The 21,929-nt window shown below is 50.5% G+C and overlaps 10 protein-coding genes across 10 annotated transcripts; 5 read left to right on the top strand and 5 right to left on the bottom strand.

Moving 5' to 3' along the window:
* Nucleotides 1-231: 231 nt before the first annotated feature.
* Nucleotides 232-684, top strand: PtrM4_130130 (Protamine-P1 domain containing protein; the record flags this gene model as incomplete). Its single annotated transcript, XM_001940017.1, has 2 exons — nucleotides 232-335; nucleotides 513-684. The coding sequence occupies 2 exons, from the start codon at nucleotides 232-234 to the stop codon at nucleotides 682-684; spliced, it is 276 nt and encodes a 91-aa protein (XP_001940052.1).
* A 961-nt stretch (nucleotides 685-1,645) lies between these two features.
* Nucleotides 1,646-2,131, bottom strand: PtrM4_130120 (uncharacterized protein; the record flags this gene model as incomplete). Its single annotated transcript, XM_001940018.1, has 2 exons — nucleotides 1,646-1,985; nucleotides 2,097-2,131. 2 exons carry the CDS (start codon nucleotides 2,129-2,131, stop codon nucleotides 1,646-1,648), a joined length of 375 nt encoding a protein of 124 aa, XP_001940053.1.
* Nucleotides 2,132-2,928: 797 nt separating this feature from the next.
* Nucleotides 2,929-6,849, top strand: PtrM4_130110 (rve domain containing protein; the record flags this gene model as incomplete). Its single annotated transcript, XM_066108973.1, has 1 exon — nucleotides 2,929-6,849. The coding sequence occupies one exon, from the start codon at nucleotides 2,929-2,931 to the stop codon at nucleotides 6,847-6,849; it is 3,921 nt and encodes a 1,306-aa protein (XP_065960965.1).
* A 71-nt stretch (nucleotides 6,850-6,920) lies between these two features.
* On the top strand, nucleotides 6,921-7,496 carry PtrM4_130100 (uncharacterized protein; the record flags this gene model as incomplete). The annotated part of the gene is made up of 1 exon (XM_066108972.1): nucleotides 6,921-7,496. One exon carries the CDS (start codon nucleotides 6,921-6,923, stop codon nucleotides 7,494-7,496), a length of 576 nt encoding a protein of 191 aa, XP_065960964.1.
* A 773-nt stretch (nucleotides 7,497-8,269) lies between these two features.
* On the bottom strand, nucleotides 8,270-8,371 carry PtrM4_130090 (uncharacterized protein; the record flags this gene model as incomplete). The annotated part of the gene is made up of 1 exon (XM_066108971.1): nucleotides 8,270-8,371. The coding sequence occupies one exon, from the start codon at nucleotides 8,369-8,371 to the stop codon at nucleotides 8,270-8,272; it is 102 nt and encodes a 33-aa protein (XP_065960963.1).
* Nucleotides 8,372-9,045: 674 nt separating this feature from the next.
* Nucleotides 9,046-9,204, top strand: PtrM4_130080 (uncharacterized protein; the record flags this gene model as incomplete). Its single annotated transcript, XM_066108970.1, has 1 exon — nucleotides 9,046-9,204. The coding sequence occupies one exon, from the start codon at nucleotides 9,046-9,048 to the stop codon at nucleotides 9,202-9,204; it is 159 nt and encodes a 52-aa protein (XP_065960962.1).
* A 184-nt stretch (nucleotides 9,205-9,388) lies between these two features.
* PtrM4_130070 (uncharacterized protein) lies at nucleotides 9,389-9,709 on the bottom strand (the record flags this gene model as incomplete). Its single annotated transcript, XM_001940019.2, has 1 exon — nucleotides 9,389-9,709. The coding sequence occupies one exon, from the start codon at nucleotides 9,707-9,709 to the stop codon at nucleotides 9,389-9,391; it is 321 nt and encodes a 106-aa protein (XP_001940054.2).
* Nucleotides 9,710-10,237: 528 nt separating this feature from the next.
* On the bottom strand, nucleotides 10,238-15,388 carry PtrM4_130060 (uncharacterized protein; the record flags this gene model as incomplete). Its single annotated transcript, XM_066108969.1, has 1 exon — nucleotides 10,238-15,388. One exon carries the CDS (start codon nucleotides 15,386-15,388, stop codon nucleotides 10,238-10,240), a length of 5,151 nt encoding a protein of 1,716 aa, XP_065960961.1.
* Nucleotides 15,389-16,120: 732 nt separating this feature from the next.
* Nucleotides 16,121-17,940, bottom strand: PtrM4_130050 (MET2, Homoserine acetyltransferase; the record flags this gene model as incomplete). The annotated part of the gene is made up of 3 exons (XM_066108968.1): nucleotides 16,121-17,237; nucleotides 17,290-17,680; nucleotides 17,892-17,940. The coding sequence occupies 3 exons, from the start codon at nucleotides 17,938-17,940 to the stop codon at nucleotides 16,121-16,123; spliced, it is 1,557 nt and encodes a 518-aa protein (XP_065960960.1).
* Nucleotides 17,941-19,029: 1,089 nt separating this feature from the next.
* PtrM4_130040 (FabB, 3-oxoacyl-(acyl-carrier-protein) synthase) lies at nucleotides 19,030-21,548 on the top strand (the record flags this gene model as incomplete). Its single annotated transcript, XM_066108967.1, has 7 exons — nucleotides 19,030-19,507; nucleotides 20,010-20,176; nucleotides 20,224-20,454; nucleotides 20,502-20,588; nucleotides 20,635-20,901; nucleotides 20,947-21,315; nucleotides 21,369-21,548. The coding sequence occupies 7 exons, from the start codon at nucleotides 19,030-19,032 to the stop codon at nucleotides 21,546-21,548; spliced, it is 1,779 nt and encodes a 592-aa protein (XP_065960959.1).
* Between the last annotated feature and the right edge of the window lie 381 nt (nucleotides 21,549-21,929).

The following is a 21,929-nucleotide window of genomic DNA, read 5'->3' as shown; positions in this document are numbered from 1 at the left end:
CAAAAGCCACAGTGGCAGAATCTGTCGAGCACCTTACTAACTCAATTTGTGGGCAACTGTGATGACCGTTCTTTACGCCTGAAATTAAAATGCATCCACGTCCTCCACGCTCGGATCGAACATGGAATATATAAACTTAGCCTCTATTTGGCTAAAGACGTACACTTACTTCAGTGAACCTTTTCCATCAAACTCTAACCTAATCCAGCGATTTTGCATCGAGAGCCAATCATGTCCTCTCAATCAAACCACATAGAAGGTTCGGATGCGAATAAGCAGAAAGTCTCTCAACCTGTTAAAAGTAAGAAAGAGGATTGCGCCGCTGGTACATCTCGGTATGTTTTTCTACTTTGTCCCTCCTTTTCATCTCCCTCTCACCTTACTCTACTACCTCCTTCGCCTCCACGTCTTTCACCAGATCCATCAGCATGGATATTACCGCTGCTATCTTCTCCAACACTGCCTTCTCGACCTCTCACAACCAAATGGTTTCGCTAACACATGAAACTTAGTACCGACGCCACCTACGCATGCTCCGACGCGACCGGAGACGTTGACGAGTTCTACACTCACCAAGCCGATACAAACGACAAGAAGACTCGCATCTACGAGCCCGTTCGCAAAGACTATGGAGGAAAGGCCATTGGCTTTGCTGGTATCGGGTCGCAGTTTGACGATAAGTGATGGCGGTGTACATGAATAGGGGATGGCAAAAATAATTAGAGTTTGGCATCGGTGTTAGTATACTGGGAAAGCGGTTTGACGGAAGTGAATGGATGACTCCCAATATTAATAATATTTGCGCAACGTCTTAGGTGCTTAGTGTATGCACAATATGATGTGGGCATGACTTCTTCGTTCTTGTCTCGACAGCTTCTTCCCCTTTCCTTAACTCCGCCACCGCCTGTCTCTCTAGTGTTTCCATTCTCATTGATAATGGCCCATCCCAAACATATAACGTCGCTCTGTCGTGCGTGTCCGGATCTTCGATAATCTTCTCGAGCATGTACATGCCCACTATCTTAAGCCATGAGTCTACGCTATGTGTCTGTAAAGCTTTCATACCTACTCCAACATCAATGCGAAGGATAAACTGACGTCGGAGAGGGATGGGATGAAGATTGCAAAGTGCGTGGTAGCATTCTGTTCTATAGGGTGCTAACAGAGTTATGATGAGTCCATGGGGGGCAAAGAGACAAGAAGTGAGGGGGTAAAGGTTTCATTTCTTACACAGACTCCCCTACGGGCGGCGACAGAATAGGTTAGAATAGTTAGTCATAATGTCGATTGGTAATCTTGGTAAATGATGTCGTTGGGTAGTCGTACGCTGGCTTTACATAAGTCGCGGTGTTAGAATATGCAAACCTTAGTAGGGAGCAGACTATGTGTGTTATGAATGTCCAAAAATTAATGGCGACCGCGGTCGCGTCATATGGCAATCAGTGTGCCACGCTACTAGCAGCTTGAACAGGTGACCGGTCTATGAACTCATTTGTTAAAACTGATAGAATACTTTGATGAAGGTGGAGTAGAGTAATATCGAGACATGTATACAAAGAAAGAAAGTGGCTGACATGGTATCCACTAGGATATTGTACATCGTAGGCTAACGCCGGTGGACAAAATTAGCCCTCTCTTCGATCCATTAATATGGCTTCCACTTATCCTTCTCATAACGGTGAAGAGGCAGGTCAAAGCCGAGTTTAGACCCAACTTCTTGTAATTTTCTTGCTTGTGCTTCTTCTTTCAGAGCGACGGCGGCGTCGTTGTACCGTTGCTGGTGTTGTAGCAAGTTTGCTTCCGTAAGGTGCTGCTGGTCGCTGCATGATTGATTTGCGGTTCCATCATCTACCAAAGTAGTCGAGGAATTGGCAGAGCAGCTTGAAAGAGGTGCGGCGACTTGTGTAGAGCTATTTGTAGGCTGACTGCTTCGGGATAGAGTTGCTGTTGATGCTCGGTTGGCAAGTGTGGAGCTCCCAATTATCCTGAAGCATGTTAGTAGTTGCAAATGACCGAGGTGATTCTTAAACCTCTCTAGCGTCGATCGCAGTTAGTGGGGCGACTCTTTCTGGGATGAGACGTGGGAAAGCACGTACGAATGGTGGCTGCCGACTGATGTCATGACTGCCATAGTGCTCGTTTCCTAGCGAAATGAAACAAGGGGGTCGTAGGATTACTTACGTAAGCTTTTTTTTTTCGACCACAGCAGGGCGAAGGTACTTGAATATAGAGAGAAGATATGGGTGTAAGTCTCCATCTTCACGAGATTCATATCATTTTCCTGCCTCGGTAGATCTTGAGACTCATGGTTTTGCCTAGTATCCCCCATTTATATGATCTTGCGTGGGGGTCTATATATCTACCAAGCATGAGTAGACAAACAGTAGAGAGCTTACCTATATGTGTCAGTTTAGACCAATGTGAGTCGCACACGTCCACCACCGCGATGAATTGCCAATTTGGGGTCGCTGTGCGGGGAACTCATCTGCAGTCACAAGAGTGTAATCGAAACTGTCGGCCATAGGGCTTATCCCTTGGCTCCTCTTTGGGCAACCAGGCAGCCACCTATTTACCCGCTAGTACCTTTACGGCCTAGCTCCTTCTCTCCTCCCACTGCGTATATAGACCTCTTCCCGATAGCTCTAATACGACATGATGATTCTCCCCAACCTTGACGCTTGACAGGTTATGAGCCCTCACCCGCTCCCGTAGTCGCTCACGATAATTCTATTAGATATTTTGACGACCCGCGCGCCTCATCACGATCATCACCCTCCCCGCAAAACAGCTCGGTGACGTCGCAATCGCGCGCCACTTTAGCAATCGCGACCCCGCAACTTGCAGCTCATCGATCGCTTGGACGACGACGAGCTCCTCGCTGCTCACCGCCAAAAATCGCTAGCCGAACGGTCTTCGACGTCCGCCGCGATGGCAACTTACACCTCCTCCACAGCTGTCACAGCGCGCCTTGCAGCCGACGGCAAAAACTGGAAGGACTGGATTAAACAACTCATCAATTACGCAGCCGCCGATGGCGCTGTAGCCGTCCTAGATGGCGCTCCGCGCCCAGAATTTGACGCTACAGACGACAAATATCGCATTACCGCCATGCAGCGCCCGATCACTCATCCATTAGGCACCTCAACAGACGTTATCCAAGCCGAGCTTGACCGTGTCGGCAAACTCAACAAGACTATAGGACCGTTCAACAATGAGGCTCGACAGCTACTTAGAGAGGACAAGCTTGCGCTTGACTCATGGGTCGCCCGAGATGCCCGACTCCAAAACACCATACTCTCATCCATTGACAAGCCTCTCGTAGCTCAGGTGCGCACTTGCCCCACCGCCCACGATATGTACAAGGCTCTCAAGGACCTAAACAGCAACGGTGACTACGCCAATGCTGCTCTCGCGTGGACTGCCTTCATCGACCTCCGCGCTGAGACCCAACCCACAGTCCGCAGCTATATTGGAAAGTTTCGCGAGACAATTAATGACATCACGGTACAAGGCATCACACTTGGATGGAAGAAGCCTTCAGCAGTACCTGGTACATCCGCCGACCGCGACATCGAAGACCTGCTCATCATCCACTTCCTTCACGGCTTAGCTCGTGTACTCCCACAGTGGGTAGAAGCTCGCAATAACGACCTCCGCCAAGGCCATACATGGTCTATCGACACGCTCGTCGCGTCACTCGAGGATCACCTACGCCATGCCCCAGATGAGCCCGTGAAGACTTTCCTCTCCGTCTCTAAACAAGCGGAGGAGAAGCGCGTTCTCACACGCCTAAATGGCCGCGGCAATGGCAACAACAGCAACCAGAACTCTACTCCTACTCCTTCGTCTCTGCCGACGCGCAATAACAACCAACAGAAGCGTACTCCTCAGCCTGTTGGAATGTGCGATCACTGCAAGCGAGAGCACCCAGGACCTAATGAGCTTTGCTGGAAACTTCACCCTTCTCTCACCCCAGATAATGTTAAGAAGCGCACCGCAGACAATGCCGCTAAGAAGGCCGCAGCTGCAGCAGCTCGTACAAACGTTACAGTGGCCAAGAACAGCAACGACGACGATGCTGATCAGTACGATGCTCACTCATACGTGACAGTCGCCACCTTCGTCTCTCCGACTCTCCTCAAGAAGGCAGTCTCCAATCACGACTATCAACAGCGGTACTGCTACGACACTGCCGCTAACCGGCACGTCTTCAATAACCGCTCGAAATTTTACGAATACGCTCCAATCGACAATGACGTACACGGCTCTACCGGATCAACCACCGCCGCCGGCGTTGGCACTGTACGCCTTGAAGTCGTCAAAGCCGACGGAACAACAGAGAAGATCTCACTCCAAAACGTCCTCTACTGCCCCGATTTCGCCACCAACGTCATCTCCCAAGCTCCATTCAAGCGCGCGGGAGTGTGGTATCACTCGGGCAAGGACAAATTGTACACTGCCTCAGATGAGGAGCTAGCTTACTTACCAGAGATCGACGGTATACCCAACTTTCTCGTAGTTACAGAATCCTCCAAGGCGCCGGCCGCTCTCTCATACGCCTCTCTTGTTTGCTATCGAAGCTCTGCCGATGAGCCCTCATCCTCACGGCCAGCCACCGACTGGCATCATATCATGGGACACGCTGGAATAGACGCTATTAAGGACACTGCAAAAGTTGTACATGGGATGAAGCTCACTACTTCTACCGTCACCAACTGCGAGCCCTGCGGCCTCTCCAAATCAAAGCGAAATATCTCTCGAATTCAACAAACTCCACCCAATACAGCGCTTGGCAAGGTCCATGTCGATGTCGTCGGCCCCATCACTATACCTGGAAAAGATGGAGAGCGTTACTTCATGCCTATCACGGATGGCAAGTCACGCCGACAGTGGCTATTCACATCAGACAGCCGCGCTGTACTAGGCCAACAGCTTATTAATTGGTGCAAAGCTATGAAGGCCAAAGGCTTTACCATCACTATCCATACCGACAACGCTCGCGAGTTTATTAACGCCAGCAACAAGCAGTACTTCGATAGCGTGGGCATCGAGGTAGTTACGTCACCACCTTATGATGCCACTCGCAATGGTATTGCAGAGCGCGCCAACGGTATCACAGAGGATCGAACTCGCGGAGCTCTTATTGCAGCCAAGCTTCCTATAAAGCTGTGGCCCTACGCAGCCAAATATATGGCCCGCATTCACAACCTCGTCTCCAACAGCAACCTCCCAGGAAAGATCACTCCTTTAGAGGCCTGGAATCGCTCTATAGGCTACCCAAACCCAGTCCCAAACGTCGCCAAGATGCACGCTTTCGGCCATGTTGGATACGCCCATATACCCGCCCAGAAGCGCGTTAAAGGTGACAAATTTGCACCTCGTGCTCACAAGGGCCACCTCGTCGGTATGATCGGCGAGAACATCTACCAGATGTGGATCCCAGAGACTGATGAGATCGTTACCACCGCCTCCGTGCGGTTTGATAGCTACGACTCACCCTCCACTCCTCCATTGTCTCCCATCATCGGCCCTTCACCATCACCGAAGGTGCTCCCATTTAAACCTCTCATCAACCGCCTCGCCGACGCCGCTACAACTCCACCCGCTCCTCCGCAAGATGGTGATGGCGGCGATTTGGACAATCATCAGCTACCTCGTGCTGATGGCGGAGATGGCTTTGATGGTTTCGAGGATGATGATGAAGCTCCACCAGCTCCTCCAACCCGTGGTAACAACAAGGCAGCGCGTCGACATGAGATTAACGCGGACCTCAACCCAGCTCATATCATACACGGCCCTCGCAATCGCCGGGCACGTGCTTTCTTCATTTCATCTACTTTTGATCGCTGCTTCGCCATGGCTCTCGTCAAGCCCACTCTCGGCTCAAAGCTTTCAGAACTTCCACCGGAGCCTCGCAACTATCGTCAGTTTCTCAAACATCCTCGCCGCGATGATCTACAACTCGCAATGGACGATGAGTACAACGCTCTTATCGCCAACGGTACTTGGCGCCCTGCTACGGCAGAGGAGATTGCCAAGTATGAGATCATCCCAGGTCAATGGGTGTGGACGTATAAAGGCAACGCTCAAGGCTATCACGTGAAAGACAAGGCTCGCATGGTGGCTTGCGGCAACAAGCAACAAGAATCAATTTGGTACCGCGAGGTTTACTCCTACGTCGTCCGAACTTCTACGCTCCGCATCCTCCTCGCCCTTGTGGCTTACTTCGATCTAGAGTGTGAGCAGATCGACATGATTACTGCTTACCTCAACGCTCACCTCGACGACGATGACGTTGTCCTCCTTCGCCTGCCCGCAGGCTGTACTGGCTTTGGGAATATTGTTCGCCTTCGCCGCGGCATGTACGGCCTCCGTCAGTCAGCCCTATTGTGGTACAACGACCTCAAGGACTCTCTCAAAGATCTCGGCTTCGAGCCCATCGAAGCAGATCCCTGCGTCTTCGTCAACCCAACAACAAAGGCCATCATAGTCGTGTACGTTGACGACCTTATCCTTATTACACGTGACGTGACCTCTATGAAGGCACTTAAGTCACAACTCCTCAATCGATACAAGGCTCGTGACCTTGGCCCAATTGGTTTCTACTTGGGAATTCGAATCCTCCGCGATCGTCCCAACCGCTCTCTCTCTATGACGATGGATAGCTACGTTGATCGCATTGTCGATGAGTATCACCTCGCCAACGCTCCAAAGGCAGACAACCCCTCCCAAAGTCGGCCCTCACCCTCATCAAGCGTGATGACATCGCCGACAACAACCTTATACAGCAGTACCAATCGCTCGTCGCGAAGCTACTCTATCCTACCTCCATTATTCGCTGTGACCTAGCTTGGCACGTGAACTTCATGGCACGCTTTGCAAACAACCCTACGTTAGAGCAACTGTCACTGCTAAAGCACATGCTCCGCTACTACAACGGCACGGCAACTCTCGGCATCAAGTACCAAGGTGACCTTAAAGACGCTAATATGGACGACCCAGATCACATGATAGGCCTTAAGGCCTACAGTGACTCCGCCCATGGCGACAACAACGAGCGCAAGTCGTCCTCCGGCTACGTCATCAAGATGGCTGGAGGCGTCGTCTCATACAAATCGTACCGCCAGCGCCTCGTTACTCTCTCCTCCACAGAATCAGAATATATTGCCATGACGTATGCTGCCAAAGAGATCAATTGGCTTCAACGCCTACTCTCTCAGGTTGGATACGTCGGTAACGACCTCAAGCCCTTCAAGCTGTACACCGATAATCAGCCAGCGCTTAATATGATCCGCAAGGACGGCCATCACGAGCGTACAAAGCACATCGACGCGTACTTCAAGTATACAAAGCAGCAGTACAAAGACGGCAACCTCAAGCTCGACTATCTCCCCGGCGTAGAGATGCCCGCCGACGGCCTTACGAAGCCTCTCGACAAACAAGAGCACGCTAAGTTCATTGGCCTCATCGATATGGTGAACGTTCCCCGCATGTAGTCTCTCAAGGCACCTCCAGCGAACGTCTCTTTACGATTTCCTATACATTTCATTCACTCAGATGGCTTGCCACCTGGTTCCGGGGGGTGTGTCGGCCATAGGGCTTATCCCTTGGCTCCTCTTTGGGCAACCAGGCAGCCACCTATTTACCCGCTAGTACCTTTACGGCCTAGCTCCTTCTCTCCTCCCACTGCGTATATAGACCTCTTCCCGATAGCTCTAATACGACATGATGATTCTCCCCAACCTTGACGCTTGACACTAGTATGTTAAGTATTTTACGACACCCGGATAGGAAGCACGAGGAGACCAGGACCTAAAGAATAGATCGGCGTTCCATAGGAATTATTTATCTATCGGTTATGCAAAGGCCAACGTCGGTCCTACTGTTGTTCATCACGAATCCCAGAACACGACATATCTTGGGCCCTTTTCTACGAAGGCGTAGATAGAAAATTTTGGTCGATATGACCTTATTTTACACGCATAGGGGTGCATAACCATCAGACTCCGCAACAATCAATCGGATCGGCATGATTGATTCCTATCTAGGTTAAAGGCTGCCTAATGAAGTAATTCTTTAACCTATATAGGAATCAATCATGTCAATCGATTGATTGTTGCGGAGTCTGATAACCATGGATCATATCAAGTGAAACGATGAGGGCCTGGGTCTTTAGAGCTATTAAGTCTCGGAGAAGCCTATATTTATTACTGTACGCCTGCACAATGATGCATATAGTCGCAAATTACCTAGAGGATGTAGGGATTTGTTACTGATACGTGCGCGCCCGAAACGTGAAAGCTTCCACGGGAAGCTGATCAAGTAACAGCGGAGGCGGATCGTCTGCCGGTGAATTAGCCTGCATGCTCATTTTGAGATCAGTTCGGGCTGGAAATAGACTCAGTAGCTAGTAGTAGTAGTGTCGGTAAATGGTCAGCGGGTGCTCCGCGGTGCACTATTGGGCGAGTACATAGGGAGCTGGACGAGCAGTGTCAGGAACACCACTAAATAACAACCTTCTTGTGCAGATCATAAACAAGGGGTCGCGGAACTGCAACACTTCTTAATCCTATCGCTCTGCTTGCACAGGGTGGGCTTGGGCCATGCCCAGATGTCATTAACGAATAACCTTCTACGCGGTTTCCATGTCGGTGCCAGTTGACCCGAGGATCTGCTCTGCGCCGATACTAGCCGCTGCATTAGCGAGGGGTCCCCAGAATCCAAAGCGCTGGCAAAGTTCAGTGCATGAATCAAGCGAGACCAGGAAGGCGTGCCTCGCGTGTCATTGCCTGCCACCACAGCCTTGCGCCGGAACCACCTCCTTCAACACATATTTGGTCCATTGAGGAAGCGGCTCACGGGTGAGTCGAATCTCTTCCGAACATTACGAGTCACCGAATGCGAGCCTTGGATCTTAACGCACACCCCCACAAGCTACCTACGTACGTGGTGACGACTGCACACTTGATGCATCATGAGCTGACGGGCGGCACGAGAAATGATTACATAGCGGCAGTGATATATAGAAAGACGTGTTATTCATGCATGTCTATCCAAATTCTCGCAACTTCTTCAACTCTAGTAGCGCTATGTGAGCAGGCTACGATACGATGTTGCCCATGGCAATCTTTCGACGTGGGTAACGGAGATCTCCTGATAGCGGGGAAGTTCAGCTCATGTCCGCAGAAACATAAACCCATATAAATCTGCACATTCGTAAAGGCATTAGGAAACAGAATAAGAGTTCTCTTATTAGCAAGGCTAATTACCGCATGGAATAATTGCCTATATTCGCTCTATCGGTTTATCGTACAGGCGTGACATCATATTGCAAGCACTAGCGCCATCCAGTTAATACAAAAGAAAGGCGATCCAAAAACCTTATCTTTCAAACTGCTTGTTGTTTAATCCATTCGCTAAGTTGGGACTTCTGTGGCATATAGCATTCGATTGGTAGGTCGATGTTAGATTCGAGCCCAGCCCGTTGGCAATTGATGGCTTTCAAGACTTGTTGGCAGAAGGTGGTTCCGTGATCGCGGTTTGAGTTGTTGAGCTTTAGTCTTTCTTCGGTAAGCTCTTGGCCAGCGGCCGCATCAGACTCGTTCGTGTTGCCGATACGAGCGTTGTTCCCGTGTTCTGTAGCATTGGGCACACTGCGTGGTCTGTTGTCTACCTCGGCGCCGAAAATATGGTTTGCATTGGGATTCATGTTGGCAGAGCGTAGTCGAGAAAATTCTGAGCTGAAGTATGACAAAGTCGCGAACGTCGTGATTATGTACTAGTAGAGGGTGTAGCGGGTATCTTGACGGTAAACGAAGATGGTGGAGTTGAGTAGTAAAGACAATAAGACAATACTAGCGCAATTGCTGTATGGAAATGGAATCGATTACTTACACGTCCAACGCGGTGTCTTTCTCCTCATAGAAGAATATTAAATTTTACAGGGTGTTGGAAGGCCTTGTACGATCGTACGGTGAATAACAGTAGCTAAGGTAATCTTGTGTATTGGTATTCTGGTGTATGATGATTCTACGAATGTGGGGGCTACGAAGGTATACATAGCGTTGGGTCCGAGTTGGGCCGAAGTAGGATCGAGGCGGTACATTGGGCCTTATTAGGCGACACACCGTGTGTATGCCGACACTGGCAATCTTTTCTTATTGTAACGACTGATGTAAGGAAAAACGGGTCTTCTAAAAAGGGCACAATGAGAGGGATTCCAAATAGGCATATGTGCCTACTCCGTAGGTCGCTGCACAGATCCCTCTACTCGGATTGACAGCTTGTTGCTTTCGATGAAACGTTCTAACGCGCGATTTGGTGTTGCTTTCGTGAATGCGTCCGCGGGGTTGTCCTCTCCGTTGATCCAGCGGATCTCAGTGATCTCGCGACGCTCGTATGACTGCCGAAGCGCCATGATGTCGATCATCAGTCGCTTCTCAGCAGTTGTTCCGAGTTTGACGAGGCATTCATACAAGGAGTATGAATCCGTACACACAATAAGTGGGATCGGTGGTAGACCTAGGCGTCCTGTAATTATCTTGAGGGTTGTTAGGATAGCGATAGCGATGTCGACACCGCTAACCATGCCGTACGTTTCTGAGGCAAGAACGCTCCGGGTAACGCGTTTGCATTTGGTCGAACTCCAATGGATTACGTTACCACGAATATCAAACGTGCTGTCTTGTCGACTCGACTCATTCGCAAGGATAAGTAGGTACCCTAGCTGTGAGCTAAGGTCTTGGTTGTTCGCGAAGGATCCGTCTGTGAACACTACCAGCTTTGCTGTAGCGAGGTCGAGAGGGACGTATCGCAGGCCTCGTTGTATGCTCTCAGATTGCCACTGCAGCCGGCGGTTAAGCTTCACGTATTCTGTGTCCTTAGGTTGTTGTATTTGCGCAGCCGCGGAAAGATCGAACGATGCTTCAGGTTGGCATATCGACGCAATGTACGCGCCACGCGCGCGCTGCTCCATGTACTTCTGTGCTCGGTTTGCTGCCTTCGGATCAATGATTTCGATCTTGGCACCTTGTCCCTTCTGCGTAAGTAGAATCGTGTCTCCGCGCAACGTTAGAGTACATCCGTTGAACTCGAGTGATACTTCTTTGGACAGTCTCTCCTTGGGCTTAGCTCGAAAATTGGCTTTCTGGAGCGCAGCGTCTTCTGCACCAGAGAATGCAGGCGTCCCAATCGCGAGAGTATCGTCTGTCTGCAGGCCCACTATTCCAAACGCTTCCCGTCTCCCGTTCGTGATCAGGAGGCACGGGTCATACGTTGATGTAGCCATGTCGAGCTCCTTGCAGTGGTGTCCTTGGTACGTAGCAAACCAGTGGACTCCTGCTTCCGCGATTCCATAGAGTGGCTTGATTACGCGAATAATTGTTCCCTTGGGATACTTTTTTATAAGCTCCTTTGGGAGGTGCGCTAAAACCGTGCGGAATAGCTCTGTTTGTGCCTGTGGGTACGCTTGCGTGATATCTCGTAGTTCCACAACCATGCCCTCATCGAGTAATGCAGGCGCTAGGGCTAGAATCAGGCGCTGGCTGGCTCGTTGGATGGTTGGCGACTGCGTCAGGATCTCGTGTTTGCCCTCGTCATTGTAACCTTGAACAACGAGGCGTGATTTCTCGTACGGGACCATGGTCTTGCCTTTGACTTCGCGGACCATGCGCGATTTGAAGATACGATACCCGCCGTGTAGAGTTGGATCAAACAGCTCAAAACTGAATACTCCACGGCCGACGAGGTCGTCGATCTCCTTCTGATCGGATGCTTCGAATGGAGCGCCCGGGACGTTAATCACGCCGTCATTGCGTAGCTTGACGGCCAGGGCGTAATCGTCCTCCTCCTTCTTCGACAGGTACTGCACCTTGGGCTTGTTCTTTGATCCAGGTGGGCGGCCCCGCTTGCGCGGCTGAGCCGCTTGGTTGGCTTCCGCCGGTGGTACCGGTAGTGGCGGTTCATCAGCAATCGCTTCGTCTGTGGTCGGAGATCCACCTGTGCCTTGATCTGCGCCGTCTATCGCTGTAGTCAGATCGCGATAGTACGGTTTTACGACAGTGGATCGGAACGTCGTTGGGCCGTTGATCATGTCTACAGTAACATCGTGGTCCTTCATATCGATGACTCTATACGGCCCTTGCCATCCATTCTTCTCGCGCCATACCATCACCTCACTCTGAAGAGGCAGTGACAGTACCCCGTCTGTAGTAGGCCCATTCCTGGTACCAAGTGCGTTGCTCACCGCATGTTCCGCTGAGGCCTTCCGCAGCGCCCTCATCGCTTTCTGGATTGCCTCCGCGCGATGGGTTATCGAGGGAGATGGTGGTGAATCCATGGATATCCGGGGGTATGCACCGAAGACGAGCAGCGTGGGTACGAGCCCGTCTGGGCCTGCGGTGTCGTTGACGGCCTTGACTGCCATCTGCAACACTGCGGCGTCGCTGGTGCCAGTGTCAAGCTCTGTCCTCAGGATCTCGTACGCGCGTCTGAGCGGTGCGTGGTATCTTTCTACCTTGCCGATAGACCAATGGGCCTCGGTTGGCACTTGTTTACATGTGATTCCCATGATCTTCGCCTCTGATCTGAATTCGACTGACGCGAAGTTGGTGCCGGCGTCGTGGGTGACGATATCTGGCGGCCCTTGGTATGTATCAATCCAGAGCAGGCGGAGTGCTTCCCAGGTGTCTTTCGCGCTCATAGACGGTAGAAATCGCGCGCCGTTGAATGTTGTAGCCGAATCGATCACGTGAAGCACTGGTTTCCCACTCAGATACATCACATCTACGAGGATCTCGAAGTTGAATTCCCGATCATCTTTCAGCCTAAACTTGAATCGGCGCGGCGCTGGATCATGCGCTTGGCAGTGATGGCAGAACGTTTGGATCTCTCGGAGCAGCCGTTCATCCACGTCCTCGTGTCCTGCGCGTTTGAGCAATCGTATCAGCCGTTCGACGGCTGGATGCCCGAACCTCCGGTGTAAGCGTCGGAGCTCAGTCTCCGTAAGGAATACGCGCGCGCGCTCTGCCTTGCTTAGGTGGAACCACGGGTGTCCCCATTTGCGAATCACTGGAAAGGTAGCTTTTCCTTGTACCAGCTGGTCCGTAGTATTGTTGAAGTACACGTGGAGCCGGTCCATGTCTTTCAGACAGAGGAGAAACGGGGTGGGTGCGTTCAAGACCTCAAATTTGATCTTTCCAATCTGTGTCGATACATGTGCGGTTCCAATCGAAGTAGTGACGCTTCCTTTGCCAAATTGCACAGATGCGTTTCCAGCAGTAGACGTATCTAGAGTTACGGTGGGGTCCTCAGTTTGGAGCGCCCAGAACTGCTCCTTTCCGGCTGTCGATACATTTGAGGCACCAGTGTCAGGAAGAATGCCTTGGTACGTGATTCGCGAGTATCGATCCTCGATAAGGAACTGCGTTGCGGGCGTAATAGGCTCCTTGCACCTGTAGACGTCTTCTCCAGTCACGTGGTGCAAAAAGGCCTGATCTGTGAGGTACTTAACTGCCAATCTTTGGTCCTCATCATCTTCGTCTTGCTCCTCTAGGAAGAACTGGTCGACTTCTTCCCCCTCGTACGCGACGAGAAATGTGCTAAACTCCATTTGCTCTCCCGTAATCGCGCAGTGTGTGATGTACTGCGCTTTTGAGCGTTTTCTTTCTTCAAGCGTGTGGTTTGTGGACCAACAGCCTGTCTTGCCGCAGACGTAACATTTCTTGTCGATTTGTGTGTTGACTCCAGAGCGGTGCTGAAGCCCACCGCGTCCGCGGGTGAATCCGCTGCGTCCACCGCGAGGGTTGTAATTCCCTCGCAATCTTCCAGAGCTGTTGTTGTTGTACCGACGATCCAAGTAGTACTGGCTATCCGTATCCGCCTCAGTGAAGTTGACGGAGACGGTCATGGCGAGTGAGTTTTCGATTGACGATCGCAGATCTCCAAACAGAACCTCGCATTCTAGAGACGGCTTGTAGAGTGCCATCTCGAGCTCCTTCACGCCTCGGCATGCTGTGATTACAGTCGTTCGGAGCGCGTATTCTCCCATGTACTGCTGTCCAAGTGCTCTTTGACACAATTGGAGCTTGTCCAGCATGATGTCAAGGACCTCGTGGAGGTTCTTTTCGGGGTTCTCCCTGCGGACTTTGACAAACGATGTCGTCGTCCAGTCCGCGTAGTAATGGCCGTGGTTGACGTCTGTGTCGAAGTGGTTCTTGAGCTTTGTGTAGGCAGTCAAGAACGTATCCATCCGCTGATCGACGAAGTGGAGGTAATACTCCTCTGCGCGGCCGTCGAGAATCCGTGGAAAGACTGCATGGAACTGCCCTGGCTCGATGTCTGCGTGATAACAGATGCTGTAGAAGATCTTCAATTTATCGTCTAGGAGGTCGTACGGCTTTCCCGTATACTTTTTGTCTCGGTCCCACATTTTCACGAAGACATTGATCGTCTTAGGATCCAGTTTCTCATTGCCAAACTCGATTGGTGGAACTGCCTTGTACGGGTCTGTTTCACCAGAGGGCACAATTGGGGGAACGCTCAGTCCCTTCGGACGTTGCGGGTATGCTGGTGTATACTCGCGGAATCGGTCGAAGTTGTTGTAGGTGAGGGGAGGTTGCTGACTTTGGACGCGCTGATAGGCTGGCTGCGGTGCGGATTCAGTTGTCTCTACAGGCTGGCTTCGGATTGGTTGGTTTTGGGCTTTCTCAATCGTTTTTGCTAGCTGGTCCTGAATCTGTTGTTCTTCCTCAACGGTCTCCTGTCGTCCTTGCACACGGGCGTGGGTCTGGTCTTGATCGCGGGTTTGCCGACTGTCTACGTCTCGGCCTCTTGTCCTTACAGGCGTTTGGGTTCGGCTCTGGGCCTGGCTTGATAATCTCCTGTCTGTGGACTGTACTGATCCTTCACTGCGTTGTTGCCGTAGTGCCCGCTCTTGCAACATGTGCGCAGCTGATCGTGTGTCAAACACAGCCGACTGGAATACGTCCTGAGGCCATTCTAGGTACTCCTCCATGCGTAATAACCTAGCTAGAGACTCACTAGGTGCCATATTAATACGGCCAGTATACACTCCCTTAAAGCGGAGGATCCGCTTTAGTTCCTTTGTGTATATTGGCTGGGCACGTAGGAACATTGCCTCTGTCCATCCTTCAAAGTCCTGACGGAACTCCCAAAAGAGTTCTTCATCTGCTGTTGGTCGATCTGTATAGTCCGCAATCGCACGCGCAATGTACGTTGTTGCTGTAGTAATCCCTACCTCATCGTCTGGAGCTTCAACGTTGTCCTCCCAAATCTCTGGATCGATGTGATGCCATTCTCTTGGTTTTATGTTTGTGGTCCCTAGTAGCGCCTCTAGTGTGGGTACCACTCTTCTACTACTGCTCGCCATTCCTACTGCCGGTGTCCTGGCTACCGGTGCTCTTTCCGATGATGTTCTCTCTCCTGCTATTGTGTTCTTGTTGACGCTTGTTGCGCTAGCTGCGTTCGCTAGAGATGCGTCGGTGGTCGTGGGTTGTACACGGGTCAAATCTCAACCGGTCGGTTGGCGCGTGTATAGACGGCGTCTTGGAACGCTTCTGATACGGCTGTAACGGTCGGTCGCTAGCCACGAACGACGCCTGATATAGCTAACAGTGAGCTTAGCATAGATAACTCCGCCTTGCTGATATAGGCAATCTAGGGAACGCGCGGGGTAAAGAATCTATCTCTTCTTAACCTAACTGTCTGTGACTGCCGTGCAATCACTGATCAGTGTTGGAAGGCCTTGTACGATCGTACGGTGAATAACAGTAGCTAAGGTAATCTTGTGTATTGGTATTCTGGTGTATGATGATTCTACGAATGTGGGGGCTACGAAGGTATACATAGCGTTGGGTCCGAGTTGGGCCGAAGTAGGATCGAGGCGGTACATTGGGCCTTATTAGGCGACACACCGTGTGTATGCCGACAGATACATTGCAAATACGATATTGACGAGGGGTTGAACCTCAGCTCCCATTGTCTTGGAGCCTGTCATAATAGTACAGTCTTCTTTCAAGCATATGCCGAAAACTGCACGTCGCTACATGCAATCTACCTTGTAAGCCATAACGTCACGCTAAATGCCATGCACTCAATCGCACTACCACGCAGTGATGTCGTCGACCTCAGCCTCACCAAAGGTGCTGGTCTTGGTAGCTGCCATGCCAGAATGGGTCACCGTTGTGTCTATACTGGGTGTTCTGTTTATGATCTCGGGAAGCTCGGTATTCAAGAAGCCGACCAGATGTTTGTTTACTTGCTCGAACTCTAACAAAAAGGCATCGTGGCCGTCAGGGGAGTCGATGGTCTTCAGCGTAGCGTGAGGGATATGCGCAGCCAACTCTTGCTGTTCAGCAAATGTGAACAAACCGTCTGACTGTATACCTAGTACGAGTGTGGGTTGTTCAATCAAAGAAAGAGCATGGTGAAGAGCTGATACTTGATCTAGAGTCTCCGGAGTTTCGCCCTCTGGATATCGATAACGAGAGATGTCATGTGTATCTAGCTTCCGTGTGATTGCAATGTAGCAGTTGGCATCGAATCGCTTGATGAACTTCTCGCCCTGGTACCGTAGATATGACTGCGCGGAGAAGTAGTGCGGTGCAAGAGGCTTCGTAGAGCGCGAGAATTGGCCATTGCTACTCGTTGAGTTGGTCCTTTGCAGGGGCGGTGTAGCCGGATTGGAAGCATCGTGGAATTCAAGATCAGCATGCGCTGCGGTCGTACCTGGTATGGCAGTACTGCTATTCGTTCTGGACATGAGCCGGGGTGATCTGGCGTTCTTGTGCCCATCGTTGTGTATCGCCCAATGCTCGTGTGAGGGGTTCGTTGGAGTCGTCGACCGTGCTATGGTATTGATGCTCTGCTTCTTGGAGGTGTCAGGTGTATTGCGCCCAAACCTCGACTCGAACGAATCACGGCTTCGGTATGTCAGGAGAGCAGACATTCGCGCCGCTCCAAGGCCGGTCGAAGGAGGGTCATCGTATGAGTAGTAGCCATCATCATATTTGGGATCACTGTAGATGCTCTGCCTTTGCGCCTCACCCCAGCTGATACCCCATGCGCTGTAGCGAGCTGATGTGGCAATCGGTATAATGGTCTTGACGTAGTCTTTCCCAAAGTAGGCGAATTCAAGCACAAGCATGCCGCCCATTGATCCTCCTATTACGGCAGCGATCTGCTTCACCCCGAGGTCGTCCAAGATAAGCTTGAAGATGCTATTCCAGTCAGCGCAGTCCCCACATATCTCCAGAAGTTTGCTCGACTAACTTGACATCGTCTCTCACTGTTGTCAGCGGGAACTCGGGTCCGTACTGTCCCAGTGAGGCGTCGCCGTCTTTGGCCGTGACTGGGCTTGCGCTGCCGTAGGGGCTCCCTAGGCTGTTCATACATACGACGAAGAAACGCGATATGTCGAATGCTTTCCCAGGGCCCCCTATTAACGGTCCCCACCAATCTCCGACATCAGCACTACCCGTAAGTGCGTGACATATAACCATAGCATTGTCCCCGCCGGGTGCTAGGGTACCGTATGTTTTGTATGCAACGCTGACATTCTGCAGTACGACGCCAGATTCGAGGGTGACCTGTGGTATGACGGCAAAACTCTGGTCGGGAATGAGCTTCGCGAAGGGATTTTCGGGTTGCGATGATAGCGTCCCTATGGCAATGTCAGTGGCAGTGATTCAAAAGCACAGCGTGACTAGGTCATCTTGATGGCTAATTATATCACCTAGAACAGATCAGAGCAATCAAATTCGATTTGATTGGTCTGCGTGACATTCTAAAGCATGTGCGACACTTCCATTGTACGATGAAAACCCAATCTTGGAATGTTTGCGACAATGGAAATGAGTTTGGAAGCGACTCACGATACTTCCGCGACCCGTTGGCACCATCAACGATCGTTCCTGATGCCATGACAACTGTGGCACAAGCTACTTGTATATGGAAAATTGTAGAGCCTACGCGGTAGGTGGGGCTTTATAATCACATCGCGGGGAGTCATATCTTTGGTGTTGATGATCGCAAACGGCCGCTAGACGAGGGTTTCTAGGTCTTGGCGATTACGTGCTTGCTAGATCCTCTAATCCATCTATGGACACGGGCTCTAAAACCACCAAACCACCAATTAGACCATGAGTTCGTGTTTCTTGGATATGGTCAGCTTCGCAACAAGGAATTATCGATTCAGCACTCTATTTTGCCAATGCAAACCGACTAGATTGTTGCTATCTATTTACAGTCGCCAATTGCCGTCTGTATCACCAACAAGTTCCCAAAACTACATAGTAGATCCGACTCTGGAACAGTTTGCTTGTCAGCCCGTGTAATTATGTATATCTGTGCTGGTTTTAGTGCCTTAGTGCAAGTTTAAAGCCTTTCTAGGACTTCCGTGAACTATTACTAGGATCGGTCGCACTGAAGACCTCGAGGAAAACCATGTGCGCATCATTATTGGCGATTTTGTGCCATGGCTTCGAGGGCTATCACGCAACACGTAATGCGGAAGGTTCGTAAAGCAAACTGTCTGATTGTGATCAATTGTCCCACGCATCACAAGAGTTACTTCATACCATGGGTACCACGGGCAAACCTCTAACCAGACTCCGCAACAATCAATCGATTGACATGATTGATTCCTATATAGGTTAAAGAATTACTTCATTAGGCAGCCTTTAACCTAGATAGGAATCAATCATGCCGATCCGATTGATTGTTGCGGAGTCTGCCTCTAACTGACGCTAAAAATGTTGCCTTGTGAACTACGAGACAATTGAGGTCAATGATATATGAATATGGTATCAGGCTTAAAATGGTTGGTAAGATACCTACCAGTTCTACCACAAAATGCGTTCCCAGCACACTTCTTTCTCTTCCATACAGTCTGCCATACCACATCCTCTTTCTCAAGATGCCAACCATCCTCATACTGTTATACAGACATCTTCAACCCCAGATTTCGAGACGAAGAATGAATTTTCAAGATACGAGGGGAGTGAAGAAGTTATGTCGGCCAAATATCGACAAAGATCAACAACATCAACGTACAACCAGTTCATTCGGTCAATGAGGCCAAGCGCCATGGGCGATACAACCCAGGCTCGATCAGACAGTACACAAAGACGACGGTTGCGATTAGCAACATCGGAATATTCCATCACGTCTGAAAATGCTACCATACTGTCCGCCATACCGCCGGCAATAGCGCGAGATCCACGCCGCAAGACCGCTTGGTTGAAGGCACGCGCACAGACTGCACGCGACCGAGCTCATCTGCAAAACGATGGACGTGAAGTAGATGAAAATCCATGCCTTTTAAAAAAGCAAGACAATTGTATTGCTACCGGCCCTAAACGTCAACAGATCATTTTTGTCAAGGAGGAAGAATTAAAGTCTATTCTTGATGATCGAGCTGGTACCCCTCATATCAGTGAACTACGGGTAGATGACGACAGTGTCGGTTCGTTCAACATTGAAGAGCTTGGTATACACGGGGAAGTGGGAGAATTGGCCGGTATTGGGTGTTAGGACCAAGTTGCGGGCAATTACAGATGTTGATTATGGTCTTTGAGTGATGGCTGGGTCCGCAGCGGCATGGAACGGATGACATAAAACAAAGTCAAGCCGAAGAGTACACATGTTTCTGTCATCGTGCAAAAGAGGCTGATTGAGAACTTTATTTTTCTCACTTCTGCTTGTTTGCAAACTATACGTCAGCTAGAATGGAGGCATCACGAGAATTCATGATATGGAGACACATGACCCAGACGGGCTAGCTCATGCGCCACGTTGTGTGCGCCACACGTGGCTCGTGTACATTTGGGGCTGGTTCTTCCTGCTTGATCGTGATTCTTTCAGTATTCACAACGATCACTGAAATGCAATGCGACGGGTAGTAGTAACAGGCTTAGGGCTTGTGACGCCTTTGGGAATAGGTACATTATGATGATTCTCGCCCTGCGCCGCCTTTCGCTGATACCCAACAGGTGTCCGCCAAACGTGGAAGCGTCTGATCGATGGACAGTGCGGCATCGTTTCCATCAAAAACAGAAGCCCTGAATTCGCGTTGCTACCGAGTCAAGTTGCTGGCATAGTTCCTGAGGGGAAAAGAGATCACGGAGGATGGGACTCAAAGGAGCATCTGAGCCCCAGTGTATGTGCGTTGCGCGACTAACTGTATCAGTATTGATTTTTGTGCAGGACGAACGTCGCATGGCACGGTTTGCTCAGTATGCTATGGTCGCATCGGAAGAAGCTCTGAAGGACTCTGAGTGGTTTCCGAAAAAAGAGGAAGATCTCGAATCAACGGTATGGAGAATACGCACGCTTTCGACACGTGCTCTGCTCACATCGTATCAGGGTGTTTATATGGGATCTGGAATCGGTAGCTTAGACGATGTCTATAATACCACAGTTGCATATGAGAAGGGTGTAAGTATAACCAGCTACATGCCTATCACTCGACTAATCAAGTACAGGGCTACCGGAAGGTCTCGCCTCTCTTTGTTCCACGACTGCTGATCAACCTAGCTGCAGGCCATATCTCCATGCGATATGGCTTCAAGGTAGCTGTTCCCCTCAAAGTCCAAGGGCAACTGCTGAATCCAACAGGGACCAAACCACGCAGCGACGACTGCATGTACGACTGGTGCACATAGCATTGGAGACGCCTCTCGTCTGATTCAATTCGGTGATGCGGATATAATGATCGCTGGGGGTGCCGAGTCTTGCATTCATCCACTCGCCATCTCAGGATTCGCTCGTGCCAGAAGCTTAGCGACCGACTTCAATGATCGCCCTACGGAGTCGAGTAGACCATTCGACAGAGCAAGAAATGGCTTCGTCATTGGTGAGGGTGCCGGTGTCATGGTTCTTGAAGTAAATAATTGCCAAACTGTTTCGACTACCGTCTAACATATACAGGAGTTGGAGCACGCAAAGAACCGAGGTGCACAAATCTACGCCGAAGTTGCTGGCTACGGACTGTCCAGCGATGCCTACCACATGACGGCGCCTCGCGAAGATGGGCAAGGCCCACGCCTCGCTATGAAGCATGCGCTACGACATGCTGGCCTCAAACCCAGTGATGTTGACTATGTCAACGCCCATGCCACTAGCACTCCACTGGGAGACGCAGCTGAGAATCGAGCCATCAAAGAACTCTTGCTGGGTGAAGACGGAAAGACTGCAGCATCCAAGATCAATATAAGCAGTACGAAAGGCGCAATCGGACATTTGCTTGGTGCTGCCGGTAGTGTTGAGGCGATTTTCACAGTTCTAGGAATGCATCACGTGAGTCGAGCATGCAATCCGACCACATGGGATACAAGAGCTAACGACCTCAGAACATTTTACCGCCGACTCTCAATCTTAACAATCCAGGCGACCCCCCCGAAGACTTCGACTGTAACTATGTCGCCAAAAGTGCGCAACAGTATGATGTCAAAGTGGCTCTTTCGAATAGTTTTGGTTTCGGTGGCACAAACGCCTCGCTCTGCTTTCGCAAGGTAGAGGGTTTATCGTAAAATACAAATTCATACGCGATACACGCGCTCAGGTGGATGAAGGCGCTGTCATTAGTACATCGTGATGCTAATTACCCCGCTTGGAACGCGCCCGATAACATCCCTTAGTTAGCCCCACCCACAGTCCGCAACAATCAATTAAGTGGGTCCTAGAAGGTTCAGATTGGATTGATTGATTACCGCTTTAAGCCTAGTAGTTACCTATAGGAGTTTAAGCCCTACCTAGATAGGTAAGTGGGTCTAGGAGAGTGACCGGATTGAATTGATTGTTGCGGAGTCTAGCCCCACCTTCCGTCATTATCCTACGGTACTTTGCGGAAACCGCACATTTGTTTGTTTTCCTCTGAACTTCCTTGAGAAGACTTGTGTTTCACTCCATTT

The sequence above is a fragment of the Pyrenophora tritici-repentis genome, chromosome 7, assembly GCF_003171515.1.
Source record: "Pyrenophora tritici-repentis strain M4 chromosome 7, whole genome shotgun sequence".
Taxonomy (NCBI): domain Eukaryota; kingdom Fungi; phylum Ascomycota; class Dothideomycetes; order Pleosporales; family Pleosporaceae; genus Pyrenophora; species Pyrenophora tritici-repentis.
The sequence above is the reverse complement of the archived record's forward strand: the minus strand, read 5'-3'. Positions and strand labels throughout refer to the sequence as shown.